The sequence below is a fragment of the Oryctolagus cuniculus genome, chromosome 5, assembly GCF_964237555.1.
Source record: "Oryctolagus cuniculus chromosome 5, mOryCun1.1, whole genome shotgun sequence".
NCBI lineage: Eukaryota > Metazoa > Chordata > Mammalia > Lagomorpha > Leporidae > Oryctolagus > Oryctolagus cuniculus.
The window spans coordinates 157027781-157052937 of NC_091436.1; the positions used below are offsets into that span (position 1 = coordinate 157027781).

General features: G+C 50.2%; 1 protein-coding gene and 1 long non-coding RNA gene across 14 annotated transcripts in view; one reads left to right on the top strand and one right to left on the bottom strand.

Annotated features, from left to right (window-relative positions):
• SIRT5 (sirtuin 5) overlaps window positions 1–25157 on the bottom strand; it is a 36635-nt gene that overhangs the window by 885 nt on the left and 10593 nt on the right. For 6 of the 12 annotated variants that reach the window (XM_070074385.1, XM_051855090.2, XM_070074388.1 and 3 more), the window contains 7 exons: window positions 24696–24847; window positions 22976–23109; window positions 19113–19338; window positions 16657–16744; window positions 15096–15149; window positions 12885–13008; window positions 10650–10765 (listed from right to left, as the gene is read on the bottom strand). In XM_070074385.1, the coding sequence (XP_069930486.1) occupies window positions 10650–10765; window positions 12885–13008; window positions 15096–15149; window positions 16657–16744; window positions 19113–19338; window positions 22976–23109; window positions 24696–24810 (857 nt within the window). In that variant the 5' untranslated portion in view covers window positions 24811–24847. Of the gene's footprint in view, window positions 1–6549; window positions 6801–8644; window positions 9914–10649; window positions 10766–12884; window positions 13009–15095; window positions 15150–16656; window positions 16745–19112; window positions 19339–22975; window positions 23110–24695; window positions 24848–25157 lie in introns of those variants that run through there. The other 6 variants (XM_051855089.2, XM_051855088.2, XM_070074384.1 and 3 more) reach the window with 3 other exon arrangements.
• On the top strand, window positions 70–9418 carry LOC138849711 (uncharacterized). Of its 2 annotated transcripts, XR_011388794.1 has the most exons (5): window positions 70–252; window positions 361–504; window positions 2203–2456; window positions 6599–6810; window positions 8939–9418. It is a non-coding gene; the product is annotated as an uncharacterized lncRNA (long non-coding RNA). The 2 variants fall into 2 exon arrangements; XR_011388793.1 differs by lacking the exons at window positions 70–252; window positions 361–504 and having other exon boundaries at window positions 2200–2456; window positions 8935–9418.

The following is a 25157-nucleotide window of genomic DNA, read 5'->3' on the forward strand; positions in this document are numbered from 1 at the left end:
TGTTGAGAGGTGTGTTTCCATAGAGGTCTACTGTTTGGGAGTTAAACCTCTATCTGTGTGTCTGTGTAGCTGCTCCTGGACTCATGACGGTTCCGTGCAGATCACTGTCAGTGCACGCACTGTGAAGCAGTTTGCGCCCAATGCACCTGACTTCGGGGCTCCCACGCCTCCGCACTCAGCAACACAGAGGCTGCGGGGCCCCCTCCCCCCGGGAGGATCAGATGCAGGGCTGATTCGAGTGCAAAATTCCAAGTACGGGGACTGTCTGAACTACAAATTACTACAGCAAAAATTCAACCCAGAAGACCTTTTTAGTAAAATATGTTTTTTTAATTGATGAAACATATGAACTCTATCCAGGCCTCCTACGTGAGCCGTGAGAACCAATGACTTGAGTCATCACCCGCTGCCTCCCATCATGGTGCCCGTCAGTGGGAAGACAGCCTGGAGACTGGAAGCAAGACTCAAAACCAGACGCTCTGACGAGGGATGTGGGCGTTGAAAGTTGTGTATTTTCTTAAGTTCTATTTTACATTGTATTTACTTAAAAAGCAGAGTTACAAAGAGAGGGAGAGAGAGATCGAGCGAGTGAGCTTCCCTCCACTGGTTCACACCTGAAATGGCTGCAACAGCCAGGTCTAGGCCAGGCCCTAGCCAGGAGCCAGGAACTCCATCTGGGTCTCCCATGTAGGTGCAGGGGCCCAAGCACTTGAGTCATCTCCCGCTGCTTTTCCAGGCAATAGCAGGGAGCTGGATGGGAAGTAGAGCAGCCAGGACTCCAGCTGGCACCCATGTGGGATGCTGGCGTTGCAGGCAGCGGCTTAACCCACTGCATCCCAACACTGGCCACGCAAGTGATATCTTTTTTTTTTTTTTGACAGGCAGAGTGGACAGTAAGAGAGAGACAGAGAGAAAGGTCTTCCTTTGCTGTTGGTTCACCCTCCAATGGCCGCCGCGGCCAGCGCACTGCGGCTGGCGCACTGCGCTGATCTGATGGCAGGAGCCAGGTACTGATCCTGGTCTCCCATGGGGTGCAGGGCCCAAGCACTTGGGCCATCCTCCACTGCACTCCCTGGCCACAGCAGAGAGCTGGCCTGGAAGAGGGGCAACCAGGACAGAATCCGGCGCCCTGACTGGGACTAGAACCTGGTGTGCTGGCGCCGCAAGGCAGAGGATTAGCCTAGTGAGCCGTGGCGCCGGCTTAAATGCTATGCCAAACACTCAACCCCACTTCACATTTAAAAAGTTAACACCTATAATTTTATATCAGAAATATCTGATGATTGAATCAGTATGTATTAGACATACTGATATTTAAAAATAAAACTGCCATATAATTTAGTCAAATCTAAATGTCATTTTTTAAGAGATTTATTTGAAAGTCAGAGTTATACAGGGCGAGGAGAGAGAGACAGAGAGAGATGTCTTCCATCCACTGGTTCACTCCTCAATTGGCTGCAACGTCTGGAACTGCATTGATCGAAAGCCAGGAGCCAGGAGCGTCTTCCGGGTCTCCCACGTGGGTGCAGAGGCCCAAGGACTTGGGCCATCTTCTACTGCTTTCCCAGGCCATAGCAGAGAGCTGGATCAGAAGTGGAGCAGCCAGATCTCGAACCAGCGCCCATATGGGATGCTGGCGCTTCAGGCAGAGGCTTTACCAGCTATGCCACAGCACTGGCCCCCTAAATGTCATTTTATTTTATAAGAATCATCATTCAATTTACAAAATAAATATGCAGCCGGCACTGTGGCATAGCTGGTAAAGCCTCTGCCTGCAGTGCCGGCATCCCATATGGGCACCAGTTCAAGTCCCAGCTGTTCTACTTCTGATCCAGCTCTCTGCTGTGGCCTGGGAAAGCAGTAGAAGATGGCCCAAGTCCTTGGGCCTCTGCACCCACGTGGGAGACCCAGAAGACGCTCCTGGCTCCTGGCTTCGGATCAGCTCAGCTCCAGCCATTGCGGCCATCTGGGAAGTGAACCAGCAGATGGAAGACCTCTCTCTCTCTCTACCTCTCTCTATAACTCTCTTTCAAATAAATAAATCTTTAAAAATAAATAAGTAAATATGCAAGTCCTTTATAATGAATGGAACCTTCACTTTTTTAGTTTTTATTTCCATTCTACTTCTACAGAAATTTATAGTAATGTAATAAGTGTGTGTCTGTGTATGTGTATGTATTTAAAGATTCATTTATTTAGCAGGTGCTGTGGCTTAGCGGGTAAAGCTGCTGTCTGCAATGCCGGCATCCCATATGGGCAAGTCCCAGCTGCTCCACTTCCAATGCACCTGGGAAAGCAGAGGAGGATGGCCTGGGTACGTGGGCCCCTGTACCCACATGGGAGACCCAAGGGAGACTCCTGGCTCCTGGTTCAGCCTGACGCAGCTCCAGCTGTTGTGGCCATCTGAGGAGAGTACTGGCAGATGGAAGTTATTTCTCTCTAATTCTGCCTTTCAGGTAAATAAATGGATCTTTAAAAAAAATCATTTGTGTATTTGAAAAGCAGAGCAACAGAGAGAGTAGAGACAGAGACCTTCCATCCACTGGTTCATTCCCCAAATGACCACGAAAGCTGGTGCTGGGTCAGGCTAAAGCCAGGAGCCAGGAACTCCATGCTGGTCTTCCACATGGGTGGCAGAGACCTAAGCACTGGGCTGCATTCACTGCTTTCCTGGGCACATTAACAGGAACTGGACCAGAAGTAGAGCAGCCAGGACTCAAACTGGTACTCAAATGGGATGCTGGTATCGCAGGCGATGGCTTAACCTGCTACACCACAACACCAGCCCCTAAGAGCTGCTGAGGCATTTGGGGACTGAACCAGAGGATGAGAGATCTCTCTCTCTCTCTGCGTTTCAAATAATTAAAGAAAAATTGTAATGTGAAAAGGATACATGATTGAAAACCTCCTTTCTGGCTCACCTGTGCAGTTTGTGCCCTCCCTGGTCTTGTGGCACTGTGGTGCAGCAGGTTAAGCTGCAGTCTGCGATGCTGGCATCCCATATGGGCGCCAGTTCAAGACCCCACTGCTCCACTTCCAATCCAGATCCCTGCTAATGCGCTTGGGAAAACAGCAGAAAACAGCCTAAGTGCTTGGGCCCCTGCACCCAGGTGAGTGACCAGGATGGCGTTCCAGGCTCCTGGCTTCAGCCTGGCCCAGCCCTGGCCATTGCAGCCACTTTGGGGAAATGAACCAGAAGATTTAAGATCTCTCTCTCCATTCCATGTAACTCTGCCTTTCAATAAGTAAGTCTTTAAAAAAAAAAAAAAAAAAAAAAGACTGTGTTGGTACCAGATCTCTTCATGCCACTTTTATTGGTTAATGTAATCATCTAATTTAATTTAAAATCATATAATGAACTGTAAAAACACAGGTGGTGAAGAGAGCTATTTCTAGGAAAACTGAACGCTTCGCAAAGACATAATGAATCACTAAACAAAAGCCTGTTAAGATTGTTTTCCAAGTTCCTCTTTGTAAATTCTTTAGTTCCTTAAAAAAGAAAAAAGAAAGAAAAACATCAAAACCCAGAAGCAGTAATCCTGGGTTTTCCAAGGTTTCCTGGTAAGAAAAACCTGGGGCACTTGTGAAATACACGGATAACTGGGATCTGCCCTAGAAAACTCTGATTCAGGAGTGTTGATTGGTGCCCAGGGATCTGATTCCTGTGTGGTCTGTTAAGGGCTAGGGGTGGGAATTTGGCGCACTCGTTAGGTGGCCACGTGGGGCACTCACGTCCTCCATCAGAGTGCCTGATTCAAGTTCAGCTCCACTGCTGCCCAGCCAGCTTCTTCCTAACACATACCCAGGGAAGCAGCAGGTGGCGTCTCAAGTACCCGGGGCCCTGTTACCGCCGTGGGAGACCTGGACGGAGTGCAGGCTCCTCGCTTCGGCTTGACCCAGCCCTAGCTGCTGCAGGCATCTGGAGACTGAACCACTGGATAAGATTCTCTCTCTGCCTTTCAAATAAAACGAAAATAAATAAAAACATTAAAAAAAAAAAAACAAATTCAAAATAAGGGTTGAAGTGATTCTTAAGAGAAACTAGGGGGCCGGCGCCACGGCTCACTAGGCTAATCCTCCGCCTTGCGTTGCTGGCACACCGGGTTCTAGTCCCGGTCGGGGCACCGGATTCTGTCCCGGTTGCCCCTCTTCCAGGCCAGCTCTCTGCTGTGGCCAGGGAGTGCAGTGGAGGATGGCCCAAGTGCTTGGGTCCTGCACCCCATGGGAGACCAGGAGAAGCACCTGGCTCCTGCCATCGGATCAGTGCGGTGCGCCGGCCGCAGCGTGCCGGCCGCAGCGGCCATTGGAGGGTGAACCAACGGCAAAGGAAGACCTTTCTCTCTGTCTCTCTCTTACTTTCCACTCTGCCTGTCAAAAAAAAAAAAAAAAAAAAAAAAAAAAAAAACAGAGAGAGAAACTAGGGGAATACCAGGAAGACAATATTAAGTATTATTTATGCAAGAAAGGTGAGCTCCAAACAAAAGGTGACTCAAACAAATGGCCTTTTACTCTATCCAAAAACAAACCAAAAATTGCTTCTCGGCCTTTTGGCTAAGATCAAGTGTGAAAACAAACCAAAAAGCTTGTACTTAAAAAAAAAATGCTCAATGTCAATGTGTATCCTGTTTTACTAGCCTTGCTTTGAATGGCTTTGGATGAAAAGACCAACAGGGGTGGGGGACAGCCTTGTGGCACAGCCCGTTAAGCCATAGACATCCCACACTGGACTGTGAGTTGGAGGCCCAGTTGCTCCACTTCTGATCCAGCTTCCTGCTAATGTGCCTGGGAAGGCAGCAGGATGCAGGAGACCTCGATGGAGTTCCTGGTCCCTTTGACCTGGCCCAGGCCTGGCTAGTGCAGCCATTTGGGGGAATGAACCAACAGGTGGAGGATCTCTCTATATAAATAAATCAACTTTAAAAAAGACAGTGAGAGAACAACCCAGGACTCAGCTGCGGGCACTGTCTACTCCTCATCTCCCCCTTTTTTTAAAAAAAATTTTATTTATTTTTTTATTTATTTGAAAGAGTTACACAGAGAGAGAAGGAAAGGCAGAAAGAGAGAGAGAGGTCTTCCAACCACTGGTTCACTGGCTAGAAACAGCCCGAGCTGCGCTCATCTAAAGCCAGGAGCCAGGAGCAGTGGGTGCAGGGGCCCAAGGACTTGGGCCATCCTCCACTGCTTTCCCAGGCCATAGCAGAGAGCTGGATCGGAAGTGCAGCAGCTGGGACTCGAACCAGCGCCCATATGGGATGTTGGCACTGCAGTTGGCAGCCTTACCCACTACACCACAGCACCGGCCCCTACGCCCCACCCTCGAGAGCACAGCAGGAGCTGCACTTGGCTAACTGAAGCAAATCGCAAATCTACAAAGCGGTGAGCTGGCTGAGGATTTCCTAGGCCTCTAAACCCTGCCAGCAGCCCCTTTCCTTTTCCTCTCTGCCTCTCATATGGAAGTAGTCAACTTTTTGGAAGTGGCAGGGAACACTGTTCCACCTTCCTTGTTCCTCATTAACTTAGAGCAAGGGCGGGCAAGCTTTTCCTGTCAAGGCCTTGCAGAGCAGCCCGTCTGCTGCAGCGACTCAGCCCTGCCAGCCCAAGGCACAAGCAGCCGCACAATCCATAAACACACGGCATGGCTGTGCACCAGTAAAACTATTTACAAAGACAAGTGGTGGGCCCTGGGACTGTGGCTCAGCGGGTTAAAGCCCTGGCCTGCAGTGCTGGCATCTCATCTGGGTCCTCGTTCAAGTCCCTGCTGCTCCACTTCCGATCCAGCTTCCTGCTAATGCACCTGGGAGTGGAAAGTGGCCCAAGTGCTTGGGTCCCTGCACCCACGTGGAGACCAGGAGGAAGCTCCAGCCTTCTGCCTGGCCCAGCCCTGGTGGTTGTGACCATTTGGGGAGTGAACCAGTGGATGGAAGACCTTTCTCTGTCTCTACCTCTCTCTGTAACTCTGCCTTTCAAATAAATTCGATCTTAAATAAATAATTAATTAAAAAAGACAAGTGGTGGGCCAATGTGGCCCACGGGCTGAACCCTGGCCTAAAGTTCCACCAAAATCTGTTAAGCATGAGATATGGAAGAAAACTCCTCCAGTGGTAAGCGGTGTGTTTAAACAAGCCACTCGACCATGCTGGAGTCGGCTTCCCTATTTGGAAAACTGAGTTAGGACAGGAGCTGGTCCCTGGCCTTTAAATGTCAGCTCAGACGACTCAGGTGGAATCCTGGCTGACTGCAGGCTACCGTGATCCATCAAGATGAGGAAGGGCTGGGCTGAGCAGCTCGCCAAACACCCAGTCATTTGCGTTGTAGCATATATTAGCTAGCAGCCGGCCTTCGGGACCACGAGCTGGAGAACTCTGGCTGGGGCCACGGAGGCAGGTCTGTGGTCAGGCGGCTCGGTGTGGGTAATGAGAGGCACCACGGCCCAGGAGCCCCTCCTCACTGGCGGGAAGACACGACAGCCCGGCGTCAGTCCACGGCACGGAAGGCAGAGGTTCCTGAAACACATTTTATTTTCTTCTTCCCCCACCTGCGTTTTCTTACTTTTCATCATGACGATTTGTTTCCATTCTTCGTTCTCCTGGGGATGAAGGTAAACCACGGCAGAAGGCGGCAGTGGGAGACCGGGGGTGTGCCGCTTCAGAAGCTTCTTCAGCCCAGCCCTGGCAGGACTCTGTCTCTCAGACGGACCCGGGGCCTGCGCTGCCTGCTCTGGACTGCCTTCCAGAATGCTGGGAAGCCCAGCAGCCACGCTAGGTGCCATGACGCAGCCGAGAGGGAGGCCTGACGTCCATCTTTCCATGGGTGAGTTAGAAAACAATTTAAATTTTTATATAACAGCTTTGTTGACATAAAATCCACATAAAACCTACCCATTTAAAATGCATGATTCAGTGTCTTTTAGCATATTCACAGTGTTGCACAAGCATCGTCACAGTCGACTTTAGAAACAGTCATTCACCCAAAAGGAAAACTTGTACCTGTGAGGGCTCTCTCTTCCCATCCTATTTGCAGCCAAAACACCTACGAAGCTACCGGTTATCTCCACTAGTCTGCTTATTCTGGATATTTTATGTAAGTGGAGGCAAACAACATGTGGTCTTTCACGACTGACTGCTTCCAGTTACCACATTTTCGAGTCACTGTGCTGCAGCTCCATCAGCGGTCCCCTCACTTCTATGGCTAGACAGTATCCGCCTGTATGCACGCACTGTATTCTGTGTCCTGATCCATCCACTGGTGGATATCTGGGTTGTTTCCCCTTTTCCTGGGCTGCAGTGGACGTTTGTGTACAAATCTCTGCAAGCGCTCATTCCTAGGGCCACACCCCGAGAAGCGGAGTTGCTGTGAGAGGGTGAGCTCCATGATGAAATGCTGGACACTTTCCAAGGGCTTCACCATGTATGTCCCCCCAGCAGTGTAGGAGGGGGCCAATTTTCTTTTCACCAACATTTGTTCTCTTTTTAAATTTTTTTTATCTTTTTATTTGCAAAGTAGTCTGGGACCGACAGACAAACATCCACGAACTGGCTCAAATATCTGTAAGAGCTGGGGCTGGGCCACACTGAAGCCAGGATCCTGGAACTCAATCCGAAGTCTCCCGTCTGGGTGGCAGGGATGCATATACTGGAGCCATCCCCTGCTGCCTCCCGGGGTGCACCTTCGCAGGAAGCTGGAATTAGAAGTAGAACCAGGACCAGACCTAGGCCCTCTGATACGGGATACAAACAATGCAAGTGGTGTCTTTAAAAAAAAAAAAGATTTATTGGCCCGTGCTGCGGCTCACTAGGCTAATCCTCCGCCTGCAGCACCGGCACCCCAGGTTCTAGTCCTGGTTGCTCCTCTTCCAGTCCAGCTCTCTGCTGTGGCCCAGGAAGGCAGTGGAGGATGGCCCAAGTGCTTGGGCCCTGCACCCGCATGGGAGACCAGGGGAAGCACCTGGCTCCTGACTTCAGCGCAGTGTGCCGGCCGCGGCGGCCATTGGAGGGTGAACCAATGGTAAAGGAAGAACTTTCTCTCTGTCTCTCTCTCTTACTGTCCACTCTGCCTGTCAAAAAAAAAAAAAAAAAGATTTATTTATTCGAAAGTCAGAGTTACACAGAGAGAGGAGAGGCAGAAAGAGAGAGGTCTTCCATCCGCTGGTTCACTCCTCAATTGGCTACAATGGCCAGAGCTGTGCTGATCCGAAGCCAGGAGCCAGGAGTTTCCTCCGGATCTCCCACGTGGGTGCAGGGGCCCAAGGACTTGGGTCATCTTCCACTGCTTCCCCAGGCCATAGCAGAGAGCTCGAGCAGAAGTGCAGCAGCCGGGTCTCGAACCAGCGCCCGTATGGGATGCCGGTGCCACAGGCCAGGGAGCCAGCCCCAGCAAGTGGTGTCTTAATCTCTGTACTAAATGCCTGCCTCTTTCTTTAAAAAAAAAAAAAAAAAAAAAAAAAAAAAAAGATAGCCAGGGTTGTGAGTGGCATCCCATTACCTCATTGTGGTTTTAATTTGCATTTCCCTAACAACTAATAATGCTGAACACCATTTCAGTAAGCTTATTGGCCATGGGCACTTGTTTGGTTTGGAGAAATGTCTTTTCAAGTCAGTTGGCCTATTTTTGATTATTTTGTTGTTGAGCTGTGAGAGGTCTTTATGTAGTTTGGCTATAAGTTCTTTATTGAATATCAGACTTACAAATGTTTCCACCCTTTCTGTGGGATGTCTTTTTTACCGATGGTATTCATCGAAGTACAAATGTTTTAAATTTTGACAAAGTCTAATTTATCCACTTTTCTTGTTTTATTTGTGCTTTTGGGTGTCATATCTAAGGAAGCAAGGAGTTTTGGCTCTTACATTTAGGTCTATGATCCATTTTTTTAATTAATTTATTTGAAACTCAGAGTTAGAGAGAGGGAGATTCTCCATCTACTGGTTCTCTCCCCAGACAGGTGCAACAGCCACGCCTGGGCCAGCGGAAAGCCAGGAGCTTCATCTGGATCTCTCATGTGGGTGGCCCAGGTCCAAACACTTGAGCTATCTTCTGATGCTTTTCCCAGGCCATCAGCAGGGAGCTGGAGGTGGAGTAGCCAGGACACAAATCGGCACCCGTTTGGGACACAGGAGTAGCAGGTGGCAGCTTTACCCGCTGTGCCACGATGCTGGCCCCTATGACCCATTCTGAGTTCATCTGTGTGATGATGAAGGGGTCCAACTTTATTCATTTGCATGTGGGCTATGCGGCACCTTTTGTTAGATCCTTTCCTCAATGAATGGTCTTGGCACTCAGTTAACCACAGATGGGAGGCCTGATTACCCAATACTCAGTTCTCTTCTGTGGATTTTAAATATCCATGCTTATGTCAGTACCAGTCTGTTTTGATTAAAGTAACTTTGTAGTAAGTTTTAAAATCGGGAGGTGTGAATTCTCCAATTTCATTCTTCTTTTGTCTGTTTTGGGTCCCTTCCATTTCCATATGAATTTTAGGAACATTTTGTCACTTTCTGCACAAATCCTACTGTGATTCCGGTAGAGCACTGGTTGAATCCAGAAATGAGTCTGGGGAGTATGGTCATCCTAGTGATACTGACTTTTCAATCCATGAACATTGGATGTATTCCCATCTATTTAGTCCTTATTTCTTTCAACGATGTTCTATAGTTGCAAAGCGAAAGTCTGGCACGGGAGACAATTTTTTGAAAAGATGCCTTCTTATACCCTGTGCTTACACACATAGATGAACTGTGGATCATGACAGCAGGCAATAGCTGCCTTGAAGGACATGTGGAAAAGCCAGAACGAAATCCAGCTAACTCGTTGGGGTGGGGGGTGGGAAGCTGTTTAAGTGCCTGCATGTCTGCACATCTGGTTATCCCGGGGAAAGCTCAGAGGAGTGGTGCTCACCTTGGCTGCACGTTCCCATCACCTAGGAAGATTCCGAAAGTCACGACACCCAACTACCCTCAGACCAATTATTCCAGAATCTCAGGGGCCCCCCAGGCATCAGTAGTTTATAAATATGTAGCCAACACGGAAAACCACTGGTTAGAGTAATGACAAGAGGTTTCAATGAAGTTTTGTTTCACTTATTAACTACTTACTTAACAGAACTGAGCTAAAAGTGAAGGCAAGAAAGTGATGGTAAGGAAAGAAAGCAAAAGAGGAAAAATGAGTGTGAGGACATAAAACGGGCCCTGGAATGAGGCTAAAAATGCACGCTACACTCTTCATGCAGTTTTGGGAAACAGGATCTGCATTAACAATGCAGTCACCGATACGCTCCTGGCGATTAGTCCATGAGGGATCTGCCCAGGAGGCCTCCCATCGAGACCAGTGGTGGTGAGGTTCTGCATGGGCATTTCCCAGACATACCTACGTCTAATTCAAGTTTGAAAATACAAACAAAAGCCAAGACTACAGAGTTGATGGGCAGCCTTCGCGTGTGCTAACACAAAAGCCCTACAGCAAACACCACGTAAAGAAACACTGCAAATTTTAGTCCACGCTTACTGTTTTGTTCTCCATTAAAGCAACCGCACGCCAAACAAGAAAACACAAACACCACGTCTTTAAAAAAATGAGAACAGTAGGCAAGTATGTTGAGATGGCCGTGTCCAAACCTGCCCTCTACCTCCCATCTCCTGCCTGGGTTATCCCGGTACCTGAATCTGGTTGTGGCTGGCGTGGTCTCCATGTTAAATTCGGCCACTGGCACCCCCCTGGCAGCCACTCGGGGGGCAAACATGGCAGCTGGGTAGACCACAGAGGACGTTCCCACCTACAAAGCGAAAGAGTGGAAATGGACAGATGACCACGCACATGGGGAGAAGCATGTTTCCAGCAAACCTTACATGGCCTTGGCCAGGTGTGTGGGTGCAGGTGTGAGGGGGCGCTGTGGCTGGGATGGAATGGACAGTGTCCAAGGGACTGCAGAAGGTCTGGAGGTATCCTTCCGGGCACTAATTAGAATACGGGAAGAACGTGTTGTTTTTACGGTTAGGAAACACAAGGAATAAACAGGCTAATCATACTCCCCTAGATAACCACTGTCAATGTTTGGATGTGTATTCTGTTGGGTTATTTCTTATTTTTTTAAAAAATTATTTCTTGATCATTTATATTTCTACTATGAGTTTCCCTGTTCATTCCTTTCTTAAAATTTCAAAATATAGGCTGTTTGCATTTTCAAAAATCGGTTTGTGAAAGTTCTTATATTTTAAAATCTATTTATTTATTAGAGGAAGAGAGAGAAACACTCCTGTCCACTGGTTCATTCTTCAGTGCCTACAGTGGTCAGGCCTGGGTCAGGCTGAAGCCAGGAGCTGGGAACTCAATCCAGGTCTCCTATGTGGATGGCAGAGATCCAACTACTGAAGCCATCACCTGCTGCCTCTCAGGTGTGCATTAGGGGGAAGCTGGAATGGGGAGTGCAGCTGGGTCTCAAACCCAGGCACTCCACTATGCCAGATGCGCACCCCCAGTTTTATCTTACACATACAAGGGAGCTTCACAAAGTTCATACAAAAATGGAATTAAGAGACACGTTTATTTAGTGCAAAGCTTTTTAAATCTATGCATAGTTTTTTCATAATGCACACTTAGGGTGAATTTTTTGAAGACCTCTTACATGTGCTTATAAAGATTATTTACAGGAACGTGAAGCCCAGAACATACTTTGTAAGCCAGGTCTTTTCACTTACAGTCCATTATGAGCACTGAGACCACAATCCACCTTGGGGTGCAATCAGCGCTGCCTAAACGCACACACGCCCACAAGAAAGCACCTCTGCTTTTAAAGACGTCCTGAAAATCGCTGAAACGCGTATCACACCCTGTGTCCAATCACTCACACTTCCAGTAAGCTTGCCCTGAGGAAATGATCTGAAGCATGCTAAAACTGGTCAGGGCAAGTGTTTGACCTGGCGCGTTAAGGTGAGAGCTGAGCCGGGACGTGGGTCTAGGCCTGATACCTGGTACTGGCTCCTGACTCCAGCTCCCTACTAACATAGACTCTGGCAGGCTGCACTGAGGGCCAGTGTAACTGGGTTCCTGCTACCCATGAGAGGGATATCTGGAGTGGGTCCCTGGATCCTGACTTTGGCCTCCCCAGTCACTGCAGGTATCCGGGGAATGAACCAGTGGGTGGGAGAGCATGCTTCCCCTGCCCTGCCTCTCAAATAAATAAATTTTTTAAAATACCAAAATTTCAAACAGCCCAAATGTCCAATTATTAGCTAAATACATCACCTTATATCCACACAATAAAACATCTTCTCCTTAGAAGATGAAGGAGACCTGGACACAGTGACCTGCTCCTTGAATAAAGTGCTTCCCAAACACAACACACAGCCTCAACTCATTTTTGAATTTTAATCATTATATGCGCTTCTGCATAAGAAAGGGCCCAGCCAGCGATTCGCCAACTTTTCCTGTCAGGGAGCAAACAGGACACATGTAAGGCTTTGCAGGCCACACAGTCTCCATTGCAAGGACTCAATCAGGGTACGAAGGGCCACACATAGACAGTGTGCAGGAAAGTGGCTGTGGCTGTGGCTGTGTTCCAGGGCAACCTGATTCACAAAACAGGGTGCAGGCCAGAGCTGGCCCACAGGCTCAGCCCTGGTCTAGAAGAAAACGTACCCAAATGTCAACAGTGACTATTTCTGGATGACAGAATTATGGGCGAACTTCTAGTTTTCTCTTTATATATAATCTGATATTCTCAGTGAAATTTCAATAATGAGCATCTGTTACTTTAAAAACGTGCTCTCTTCATTTTGCAGGGAGGGGATGAAGGTTTTGAGATGCCTGAGGGAGGGAGAGGGATGGTCACGTGGGCCCCACTCCTTGGCTGCTCAGGAATGCCCACGGCACAGGGCAGGTGGGGTGTGACCTACCACTAGGCACAAGTCACAGAGGGCGAGCTCTTTGTCAACCTCCTCCAGGACCACAGGATCCAGGTTTTCTCCAAACCACACGACGTGAGGTCGCAGTAGGCCCCCGCAGCCTGCTTCTTCACACCTGAAAAAAGCGTCACCCTTAGCCCAGCCCGAGCCGGCCCCCTGGTGTGCCCAGGTAGACAGGTACCCTGTGGGCACTTCCGGTTGTTCTCATTCCCCCCCACCTCTCCTCCCCAGCTGCTCTGAGCTCGCCCTGGAGGTGAGGTCCCACTTTTAACCATCTTCTGAAGCTTTGATGTGGTCTCTGTGTGCGGAGCTGAGCTGACATGTTGTCTTAGCTGCGCTTGACATTCTCTTGCCAGAGAGTTTTGCTTTCCTGGTTACATCATCACACTCCTCGGCACAAGTGTGCTCCCAGGTGCCCAGACCTGGGGGTGGCGCTGGACTCAGGTTTGCCTCCTGTGCCTGGACCGTCCTCATGCCATCAGAGACCTTGGTCTTTTCTCAGGTTCACCTCTTTACCCTGCTCCTAGCAGTGCCCAGCACTAAAACTGTCAGCTCGCTCTCCCTCTCCTACCTCTCGGTCATCTTATACACACTTTCTAAAGTCATCTCCCCAAACACTGTCCCCATCACATTCCTCTCCCACTCGGGAAACCCCCAGAACTGCCTGCTTCAGGCTGGAACTCCAGAATGTAGGCTTGAGAACCCTTATAAGAAAATGCAGAGTCCTTGGTTAAACCAGCCAGCGAAGTACTAACATGTGAACACCCCTGTTAAGAAAGCAACAGTGCACTTTAGCACATTAAACGCATCCAGAGGTCACACCACAAAGCCAACACATTTCAGCTCTGCTGAATCTAGCCTTTCCTTCCTTATTTGAACACAGAATATCTCTTTTTTCCACCCCTAAGTAATGCCTATTACCCTGGCATGGATCACAGTGCTCTAGAACACTTTGGGAGCGCTGTTTTTAATGTCTGCATTAAGATGGACATATCAACAGCTGGTCAGCTCAAGAATTGTGTCCACTGCTGCTACAGCTGAAATTGGTACAATCTCCTCGAGTAACTGACAGTATCCATTATGACTGGACAAGCGAACTTTGAAATATTGGTACCTAAATGTCCAATAAAACGCTTGTGCAGGTACACCACAAAGACACACGTATCCATGGCAACACGACTTGTGACAGCCCGAAAGGGGACACAATCGCATTCACCATTAAACAGTGGCATAGACACAGTGTGGCACAGTAAATGAACCATCTCATGGCCATCATGATGGACAGCCACGTGTAGCACTGTACACCAGTCTTACAGTGTTGACAAAAGACGCCAAACACAAAAGGACACACGGTTCGAGTCTATTTATATGCAACTCAGGACTAGGTGTTTCCAGGCTGGCGTTAGGAGGTGGGCAGGGCAGGGCCTGGGAGTGGACGTGAGGAAGGCTCTCCTCCTGGAAGTGCTGACCCCGTGACACAGGTGTGCTCACTCTGTGAACACCCTGTGAGCTCTGTGTGTTCTGCGTGTGTTCAGGTTGTAGTCAAAGTAAAATCCACTGTGTTTTTCATATTAAAAGTCCTAATGAAGTATTTCAGATTGATGAAAATAAACACACAGTTGTGACAAATGCCTGTGTATTGGCCATTTAGCTTCGCACTTGGCTACCATATGGTCAGAACTCGTAAGTATCCTGTTCCATCACTGCCGACCAAGACCACAAATAGAATTATCAACTGTGTGTCGACCGTTTAAAAACCCCAACATACACATCTTTCTGGGTGCTTGTCGTTGTTTCAAATCCACAGCAAACTCTTAACGGGGCCTTTGTGACGCCTCTCACTGCCTTTCTGCCCCAGGCTATTAATGGACGGGGCGGGGGAGGGGAGGCGGCAGCCGCTGGCAGCCCTCCTCTGCACTGTGTGAACTCTGGGTACCCGTCAGTCACACGCAGCTGCAGGGACTCTGAGACCCACTCAACCTGGCACAAGCAAGCAGGGACTGACAGAAGAGGCGCCTTCACTCTGGTTTGGTTCATTCTTTGTCCTTCCACCCTGGGCCTCACGAGCCAGGGCTGGTTTTCGTATTTGAGCCTTTGGGGTTAAGAGGCATCTCACCAATTAAACGTTTAGGCTGTGGTTCCTAATCGTCCCTCTTTTTATAACCTGGAACAGCAAATCCCAAACCCAAGCTTTTTACCCACCGGGGAAGTTTCTCCACTGGGATTCTGGCATCCTGAGTTTCAGGTTCTGGAGCACTGATGGAAACGGTATGAAAAGAGAAAGAATGTCATTGGCATGATCAAAGAACAAAGAGGCACCATAGCCCCCATCAGACTGTGCATCTGCCTGGCAGCATGTGGTATAAAACCCCAAATTAATGCATGTGAGCGGAGAAGGATGGAGCCCAGGCAATTAATTATCAGTGACGACATTGTAAGAGACAGAATTTATGTGGTGAGGAGTGTGGCGAGCAGGTGTGCTAAGTGGGGCATTTGATAAGCCTTGCCTGCTTCATCATCCTTCGAATCTTTTGTAATAACACTTATAATAATACTGTTTTCAAAGGGTCCAGTAGAATTTTCTCCATGTTCTGACTTTACAGTAATAGTGCGTGTTCATCATAGAAACATCAGAAAATTCAGGGGCAGGCATTTGGCACAGCAATTCAGTCGCCTCTTGGGAGGCCTGCATCCCATATTGCAGTGACTGGTTTGAGTCCTGGCTTCTTTGTTTCTGATCCCACTTCCTGCTGATGGTCACCCTGGGAGACAGGAGGTGATGGTTCAAGTACTTGGGTCCCTGCCACCCACGTGGACACTCAGATTAAGTTCTGGGGTCCTGGCTTTGGCATACTCCAGCCCTGGTTGTTGGGCACATTTGGGGAGTGAGTGAGCAGATGGAAGATCTCTATTTGTCTCTCTCTCTCTCTCTCTCTGCTTTTCAAATAAAACTGAAAATAAATAAATCTTTTCAAAAAATCTATTTCTTGAAAAAGGAAGAATGGAAGAAAAGAAGGGAGGAAGGAATGGGGCCAGCATGTGGAGCAGGGGTGAGGCTGCCGCTTATGACTCCAGCATCCCATGCGGGCATCAGCTGGAGTCCTGGCTGCTCTGCTTCCAATCCAGCTCTCTACTAACGTGCCGAGAAAGCAGTGGACGATGGCCCAACTACTTGCACCCTGCCACTCACGGGGGAGACCTGGATGGAGTTCTAGGCTTCTGGTTTCTGCCTGGCCCTGCCCAACCATTGCTGTCATTTGGGGAGTGATCTTGTGGATGGAAGCTCTCTCTTCCGCCTCACCCTTTCCCTCCCACTTTCCCTCACTCTGCCTTTCAAATAAATAAATGAATCTTTAAAAAAGTATAGAATATCCCAAAACATGTGAAGAAATAGAAACAATCCATAATCCTTCACTCCTGATTCACTGTTGATGTGTTATTGCTGGTCTTCTGGTCTTGGAGCTGCATACAGACATAAAAACAGGGGGAGTGAGCGAGCGAGAGACAGAGATGGGGAGGGGAGGATGTGTGTATTAAATACAAAGCTTGGATCCTATTCTTTATGGCATGGCACCCTATGGTTTTGACTTAACACTGCAAACTCTGAGCAGAAGCTTTCTTTGGGTCTGAGTCAACACCGCGTCTACTCTGATTTCTGATAAATCTCCATGGTGATCTAGGACGGATGTTCCATTTTCTCACCTTGACATGCAACTTAAAGCACAGGGGAACACCCACGTATTCCAGAAGCCAGTGCAATTACCCTTTTCCTGAGAGAGCTGGGCAAATCGGACTCTTATGGTTCTCGGCCACGGCTCCACAAGAGGTGCATCGAGTCTTAAACAGGCTGCCTGCAAAACACAGCACGCAAGTCCGGGATTTAGCATCGTGGAGAGTAGAAGGCAGTTTTAGTCTTCATCGGTGCATTTTAGCACGTGGGCCTCTCCAAGGAGCCTCCGGGAAAAGGCCTGCAGTACTGCTGAGCCCGAGAGCCTGGAGGGGAAGCAGCCCATGGATCCTCCAACAACCCTGCGGGGACGCTGGGTGGAACTCTGGCCTCTTGGGTGGCCGAAGCTCAGCCCGCAGCTAGGGGTGTCATTTACTGAATGTGTGAGTACAGAGCTGCAGTGCTTTGGGATACGCTTACAAAATCTTAACTTTGATTTAATAAAGCTTGACTCTTTTATATAAAAGCAGCTCAATAATTAACTAATAAATGTTAAGAAATAATTGTCAATGAGCAACCTTGTATTGAGCACTAAAGCGACAACAGAAGCCACAATGATTACACAGTCAGCACAGCCCAGAGAGCAGGGGCACCACTCGTGCTGGCCACTCCCCCTGCTGCGGGGGGCCATCTCTCCAGCTCCTGCTGAGCCGATGGAACTGTCCCTCACATCCCACATCCAAGCTTGGCCACCTGTCCCAGAGGGGCCCGAGCACAGCAGCTCAGCCCTCTAGCAGGAGTGTTTGGGCCAAACCATGGGATGTGAACCAGCCGAGGCCACCAGATTTTTTTTTCCGGAAGCTGGCTCAACCAGAGCAAGCTGGAGCGGTGGAAGCTGCCTGCCCTGGTGCCGGGGGGCCAATCAAGCTCAGAGGGAGAAGAGGGGCTGGTGCTCAGGCAGAGGCCTCTCTCAGAGGGAAAGGAAAGAAGCCTGCTGCTGGCACCAGCTCCAGCCCAGGGAGCCTCTGCTTTGTGAGCCAACAGCAGGGTACTTCAAAAAGTTCATGGAAAACAGAATCAAAGGATAAGCTTATTAGGAGAAAAACTTTTGATGCGTAGTCTTTCCCTCACACACGTTGTCCAGGAAGATCCCGGGGCGCAGAGCTGGCTCCTGGACCCAACACGGACCTCACTGCCTCCCAGCACTCACCGTCGCCCACACGTCACTCACACGTCCTCCTCTGTGTACCCAAGAAAGACGTAAGTCTTAACAGTCCCTCTCTGTATACACCAAACAACAATGCTAAGGGACTGCAAAATCAGAGAAAAGTACTTCAAAAAACTTGTGAAAAAGTGGGATTGCAAGATAAATGTATACTGTAAAAGAAGAAATCCATGTTTTTCCCCAACTTGCTTTTTCCAGAGACCTTTTTGAAGAACCCTCCTTGTATACTCGCATCATGGCGTGAGGCAGAGTATTTGCTTTCTGAAAACACGAGGCGTGCTAAAATTGATAGCATCTCAAGTCGAATGACATGACTGGTTTCTTTTATTTTTACCTTAGAAGAGAGTTTTTATCATCTGCAACCAGAAAAGGGACCCCACTGACGTGCACAGGATCTCATCTTACTGAGTCCTTAAGCAGATTGCCCACGATCAGCGGTTACCATCTCTTGTTTCACATGTGCCAAGCGACCCAGGTCCCCATCGGATGCTGCAGAGACATGAGAGCAGCCACGGCCCGAGCAGCCCCAGCCCCGGAGAAGCAGATGCCAGAAAAGCCTCGGTTCATAGGTGACTGAGCGTTCCTGGGACAAAACCCGGCTTCCCCGTCAGGGTGACCTGCAGGCTGGGCTGAGTCGGGCCGCCTTGCTGCCCGCACACCACACGAACACGCTGCCTTGCCGGTGCTCTGCTCCTGCAAAGTTCTGGCTTAGCAAGGCTAACCCCTGGGTGTGAATGCAAGAGGCCAAGAGCACAAGGAGAGGGAGGGTGTCGCCCAGAGCAGCGGTGGGAAACCAGACTGACTCAAGATGAACTCAACCGGTGCCGCAAACCTGCTGGGCTCGCTCCAGCTCCAGGGCGGAGCGGAAGCACACCTGACCAGAGACGCCTGTGCTGGGGCGAAGGGCAGGCAGGTCCACACCACAGGTGCTGGGGTCTTCTGTGCCCCAATCCTGCTGAAGCCACTGCTGCCTGTGGGCCTGGCCTCACGTTTGCTGTGGATCCCGTGCCCCGTTGGCCCAGCCCCACAACTCTCCCCCAGAAGCCAAGGACAGGGTCACACAGTGCTCCTCTGGGCAAACGGAGGTCCTGCTTCAGCGGCTGAACGCACACTGCTGGCCTGTAGACCATGGTCTGAGCAGCAGGGGCAGGAAAGCCGGGGCAAGGGCGGGTCTCCCAGGTCACCAGAGGCGGCTGCTAAGTGCAGCATCCCGTGCGGGTGAGTCAGGTGTGCGGCAGGGAGGCGAGGGGGCAGGAGCCAGCGACTGTGTTGGAAGAGCAGTTTTAAAGTCTGTTCCCCTCCCCCCATGAGGCTGGGGGTCCCTCACCGTGGATTTCCAGAAGGTTCTTGGTGCCAGCCTTGCGGTGCAGCTCGTCGATGTTCTGGGTGATGACCATGACGCGGCGGCCCTGGCCGTGCAGCCGGGCCTCACACTCGGCGATGGCCAGGTGCCCAGGGTTGGGCTCCTTGCTCTGCATCACCTCCCGCCGGTAGTGGTAGAACTCCCACACCCGGGAGGGGTTGCGGGCAAAGGCCTCAGGGGTGGCCAGGTCCTGGGTGGGAGAGGGGCAGGGTCAGGGACTGAGGAGGGAGGGGGCGGCACCCAGGCCCTTCTTTTTTTTTGGACAGGCAGAGTTAGACAGTGAGTAAGAGAGAGAAAGAGAGACAGAGAGAGACAGAGAGAAAGGCCTTCCTTCTGTTGGTTCACCCCCCAAATGGCCGCTATGGCCGGCGTGCTGCGCCCATCTGAAGCCAGGAGCCAGAGCTTCTTCCTGGTCTCCCATGGGGTACAGGGCCCAAGCACCTGGGCCATCCTCCACTGCACTCCCGGGCCCCAGCAGAGAGCTGGCCTGGAAGAGGGGCAACCGGGACAGAATCCAGCACCCCAACTGGGACTAGAATCCGGGGTGCCAGCGCCGCAGGCAGAGGATTAGCCTAGTGAGCCATGGTGCTGGCCAGCCCAGGCCCTTCTGAGCCGAGGCTGGTGGCCATAGGGGCACAGGCTGGGCCGTGTCTGCCTGAGAGGAGGACTGGGTGGCGGATGCCAGGCAGGGGCCTGGGTCCCCTAGCTGTTGGGCTGACCCAGCACCCTGGAGAGACTGGGCTTGATTGCCCCGGTGATGGGCAGGAATAATGCACCTGTCCCACTTACACAGGTAAGTTATGCAAGGAAGTGAAGTCTGATGCAGGTAGGTATTTTTTCGTTGAAAGCCAGCATATATAAATCCATTTTTTCCCTGAGCCCCACCATATACAAAGTAAATCTAATTTTGAGATACACCCAGGAAAAATATGAACTACAAAATGCCCAATTGTGGTATAATGGCTGTAATTGAGAAAGTCAGCTTTTATAATGGTAACGAGAGTGAAACACACATACACACACATAACTACACACATCCACATACACGTAACATACATACAACTACACAGACACAACTATACAACCACATCTGCACAACTACACACATATTACATACCTATAATATACACACACAACTACATATACAACATACACACAAAACCACAACACAACTGCACACTACATACAACCACATATACTCACACCACATATACAACTATACACATACGACCACATACATACACATTTATACACATGACGTGCACAACTACCCACAACCACATAAATACAACTATACACACAAAATCAGACATACAACTATGCACACAACCACATACACAATTGCACACACGACATAGACATGCCTACATATGACCATATCACATAACCACACACACAAAACTACATATAATCGTTCACACAACCATATACACAGGGTATACATATACACAACTATCCATACAAACAGGCACCTCAAGTCTGTGGAAATTGGAACAAAAAGGTAAGTTGACTGGGCGGGCGATTCATGCAGTGGTTGCGATGCCCGCATCCTGCACTGGAGCACCTGGGTCCCAGTCCCTGTCCACTCTCAATTCAGCTTCCTGCTCACACACAGCCTGGGACGCAGCAGTGACGGCTCAGGTGGCTGGGTCCCTGCCACGCATAGGGGAGACTCCGAGTCCCTGGTTCCTGGCTTCCCCCGGCCCAGCCCCAACTGTTGCGGGCATCTGAGGAGTGAGCCAGCAGATGCAAGAGCTCTGTCTCTTTCCCTTCCAAATAAATAAAACCAATAAACTCAACATTTTTTAAAGATAAGCTTATTGGGGTGCACAAAATTCAGAAAAACTATGCATGGGCATAAGTTTTTTCACATGGCCCTTTGGAAGTCCCTTGTAGACACACAACGCACGTATGAAAAAAGGTATATGCACTGCAGTAACAGAAGTATACAGACTATACTAGAGCGCGCGTCTCCCTGCAGCAGACACCAGCCCCTGCTCCACTGCAAGAGTGCAGCCACGCTTGTCCAGGCTGGAGGCAGAGGGCGTGGGAACAAGAGGCTATCCAGTGGTGACCCTCAGGTGCACACACCGTCAGACTCATCACCCTGCACACCCACGGTGCATGTGTGCCTTTCATTCTAAGCCAATCCCAGCTCACCGTGGGAATGTAAGGAAGGACCAGTGGCCACACGGAGCTGGCGTGACCTGACCGTCATGGCCCCTCCACGGTGGCGACCTCAGTCAGGCCCTTCCTTTGGGATGGCAGTGTCGCTGCTGTGGGTGACTGCCTCAGCCCTGTGCTCCCCTCCCGCCCTGCTTGTCACTGGGACCCAAGTGGCCTGGAGCAGTTGACGGGCGGCACGTGAAGGTGTATGTGGTGGCAAACCTGTCCTACTGACTCCCTGGCTCACACACAGCCGTGGGCCACCTCTGACACCACAGCATCCTGCAGCCCTCCCAGCTTCTCCCTGCTGGCCTCTGATCGCCCCTCCCCCCACCGCTGCTTCTCCCCATCCCCGTTCCTCGGGGCCCTTTGGACTGCTTTTCTTCTTTCTCCGCTGCTTCACCTTTGAGAGATCTCCACATCACCAGGCGACGCTTTGCAGGCCTCACCTGGACGGCAGCAGGGAGGGGACCGAACATCCCAGACACCTGCCAGCCTGGGACACCTGGCACAGGAAGGGAGGGGCGCGTCCAAGACATCACCTGCTCAATCTGGAGGTCACGCCTTGGGCTAATTACTCATGACTGTCTCCGCTCAGCCAACAAATGTCTACCGAGCTCCTCCCCTGGGCTGAAGTTCTGGACGCTGGGGACAGGGCAATGCACAGGACGACACTCCCGGCCCTCCAAAGCTGGGCACTGCCCAATCCAGGGGGATGAGAGAGGACACACTGCAGAGGGCCGTGATGGAATACTCTGGAATCTAGAAGGACAGACATGTTCCAGGTCATCCATTTGTTAAAACTCACTAAACCGTATGTTGGAAAACTGGTGAATTTTACTATGTGTGTGTTATGTCTCAATCAAGACTGGACTTTTTTTTTTTTTTTTTTTTTTGACAGGCAGAGTGGACAGTGAGAGAGAGAGAGACAGAGAGAAAGGTCTTCTTTTTTGCCGTTGGTTCACCCTCCAATGGCCGGCGCGGCTGGCGCGCTGTGGCCAGCACATTGCGCTGATCCGAAGCCAGGAGCCAGGTGCTTCTTCTGGTCTCCCATGTGGGTGCAGGGCCCAAGCACTTGGGCCATCCTCCACTGCACTCCCTGGCCACAGCAGAGAGCTGGCCTGGAAGAGGGGCAACCGGGACAGAATCCAGCGCCTCGACTGGGGCTAGAACCCGGTGTGCCGGCAGAGGAATAGCCTAGTGAGCCGCGGCGCCGGCCCTGACTAAGGCTGGACTTCAAAAAAGCCTCACAGCCCCACAGATCTTCCATTCCAATGGCTTCCATAGGAATGCCGTGCACTGAGCCCTACGCCTCTAACAATTCAACTTTAGTTCTGACATCAAAAGTTCAAAGGAACTTTACAATTGTGTAAAATGAAACTTCAGTATCTTTAATTGTGCTAGCCAAGATTTTCTGATTCTTACTCTAATGCAGTTACTGTAAGAAATCAAATTCTTATGTGCATCAGTGAAATCTGAACATAAGTCAAAAGTTAGGAAAGTGGCTGCTTTGCCTGCGTTTTGGAAATTAACCACAGGGACTGCCCGTTATGCCAAAATCACCAGGACACGAAGGGGTCAGAGCTCATTTCCAAACCTTGCCCCACTCAGCTGCAGCGTGGTTCAGAAGAACTCTGCAATATTCTGGAATTGTCACCAACCTGAGCTTGCCACTTCCTCCAGTAACCTCCGGCCCCTCGGAAAGTCGGGACTCCGCTTTCGGCGCTGACACCGGCCCCCGAAATGATGACTATGTGCTTTGCTTGTGCAAAACACTTCCGGAAATCTGCCATACCTGAACAGAGAGCAAACCCCGTGTCAGCTCCGTGTGCTACCTGGACATTCACATCCTACTTCCATGGTCTGTATTCTCAAATGTCATCTCGCATGAAGTTACGCTGTAAGGTAAGCACACAGGAAAACCACTCCTGTACATGAAGACTTCAGCCCTGGCTGCATGGGGGAGTGCACCACTGCTCCCAGAAGCAGGAGCTCTGGGCACACGCCATGCCTTGAATCTCAGCTCTGCCTTGTGCCCTACCGTGCACTCTCACGCAAACTACTCACCCTTTTCTCTGCTTGGCCTCCTTGGCTGGTTGAAGTGTACAAAGGTGCCTTCCTGGGGCAGGCATTTGGCCTACTGGTTAAGACAGGGATTAGAATGCCCCACTCCACATCAAAGTGCCTGGGTTCAATTCCCAGCTCCAGCTCCTGACTCCAGCTGCCTGTTAATGTAAACTCTGGAAGGCAGCAGCTAATGTCTCAAGTAATCATGCAAGACCTGGACTGACTTCCCGGCTCTTGGCTTTGGCCAGGCCCACCCCAGGACGTTAGAGGCATAGGGGGAGCAAACCAGAGGAGGGGACTCCTGTCTGTCTTTCTCACTTTTCCTCTCAAAATTAAGAAAAAAAATGTACATTCATTTTTTTTTTTAAAAAAGATTTATTTATTTGAAAGGTAGAGTTACAGAGATAGGTAGAGACTGAGTGAGAGAGTGAGAGAGAGAGAGAGAGAGAGAGAGAGAGAGGTCTTCCATCTGTTGGTTCACTCACCAAATGGCCACAACAACTAGGGCTGGGCCAGGCCGAAGCCAGGAGCCAGGAGCTCCTTCAGGGTCTCCCATGTGTGTGCAGGGGACAGGAAGTAGCTTGGCTTTTGCTGCCACACTGGAGCGCTGTTTACAGGCCCAGTAAAAGAATCTGTGAGACTGCATACTCACGACTGCTGGACGGCCCAGGTCTGTTAACTTGTAGGTCTTTGTGAGGCAGACACACAAAGGATGCTGTTCACTATAAAACTGAGCCACACACTGTCCCCAGGACAAGCACCAGCTCTTCTCCCCTCTGAGAGCACAAACCCTGTGGGCGTTTGGCCTGGTCGTTAAGCCCCCAGGTAGGACCCTCCCGTCCCAGGCTGCGGCGCCTGGGCTTGAGTCCCCGCTCCACTCTCGGTCCCAGCTTCCCGCTGATGCAGGCCCTGGCAGCAGCCGGTGATGACTGAGGGGCTGGCTTCTTGCCACTCATGTGGGAGGCCCAGATTGAATTCTTGGCTCCCAACTTCAACCCTGGGCCGGAACTAGCAGTTGTGGACATTGTGGGAGTGAACCAGCAGATGGGAGCACTCTGTCTCACTGCTTCTCAAATAAACAAGTAAATAAACATGGAGAAAAATACAAAGCACATGCAAAAGTTTAAATGCAAATATTCAGGGAGGAGCAGGAAAATGTCCTAAACGGACTTGAACACCAAGAAATAAGCTCCAACCCTGCCTGAGAAGGCGTTTGCCCAGAAGAGAAGAGGAAAGGGCGGCTTTCCCCAAACTGGCCCAGTGTCATTCAACACACACACTGCCCTGGCCGCACACTCAGAAGCAATGGCTTACTTGAACTTGGCCGAGCCATCACTGGGCAAATCTTGGTTCCTCTGGAGGCTGGAGGTTTCAATCTACAGCACAACTGGGAAATTAACCGGCTGGGGACAACCTGGAGCGGTGGCATCAGGTCTTCTTTGTATTGCTAATTCTCAGGATGGGTTCTAGAAAAACCAGCATACAAATGGAAACAATCAGAACATTCAGATACACGTGTGTCTGGGTGTGTAGTACACGGGGTATGTGTGTGTCTTGCTAAGAGCATTCTTAGGTAGACAGACAAGAGACGATGGGGGTATGTCCCAGTGAGAACCCCATTATAAGCTGAACATATCTTAAGAAAAAACGCATTTAAATCACCTAATCTACCAAACATCACCTATTAGCCTCGCCTATCTGAAATGCACTCTTACATTAGCCTAAGGTTTGGCAAAATCATCTAAGGCAAAGCCAACTTTATAACAAGGTTTTGAA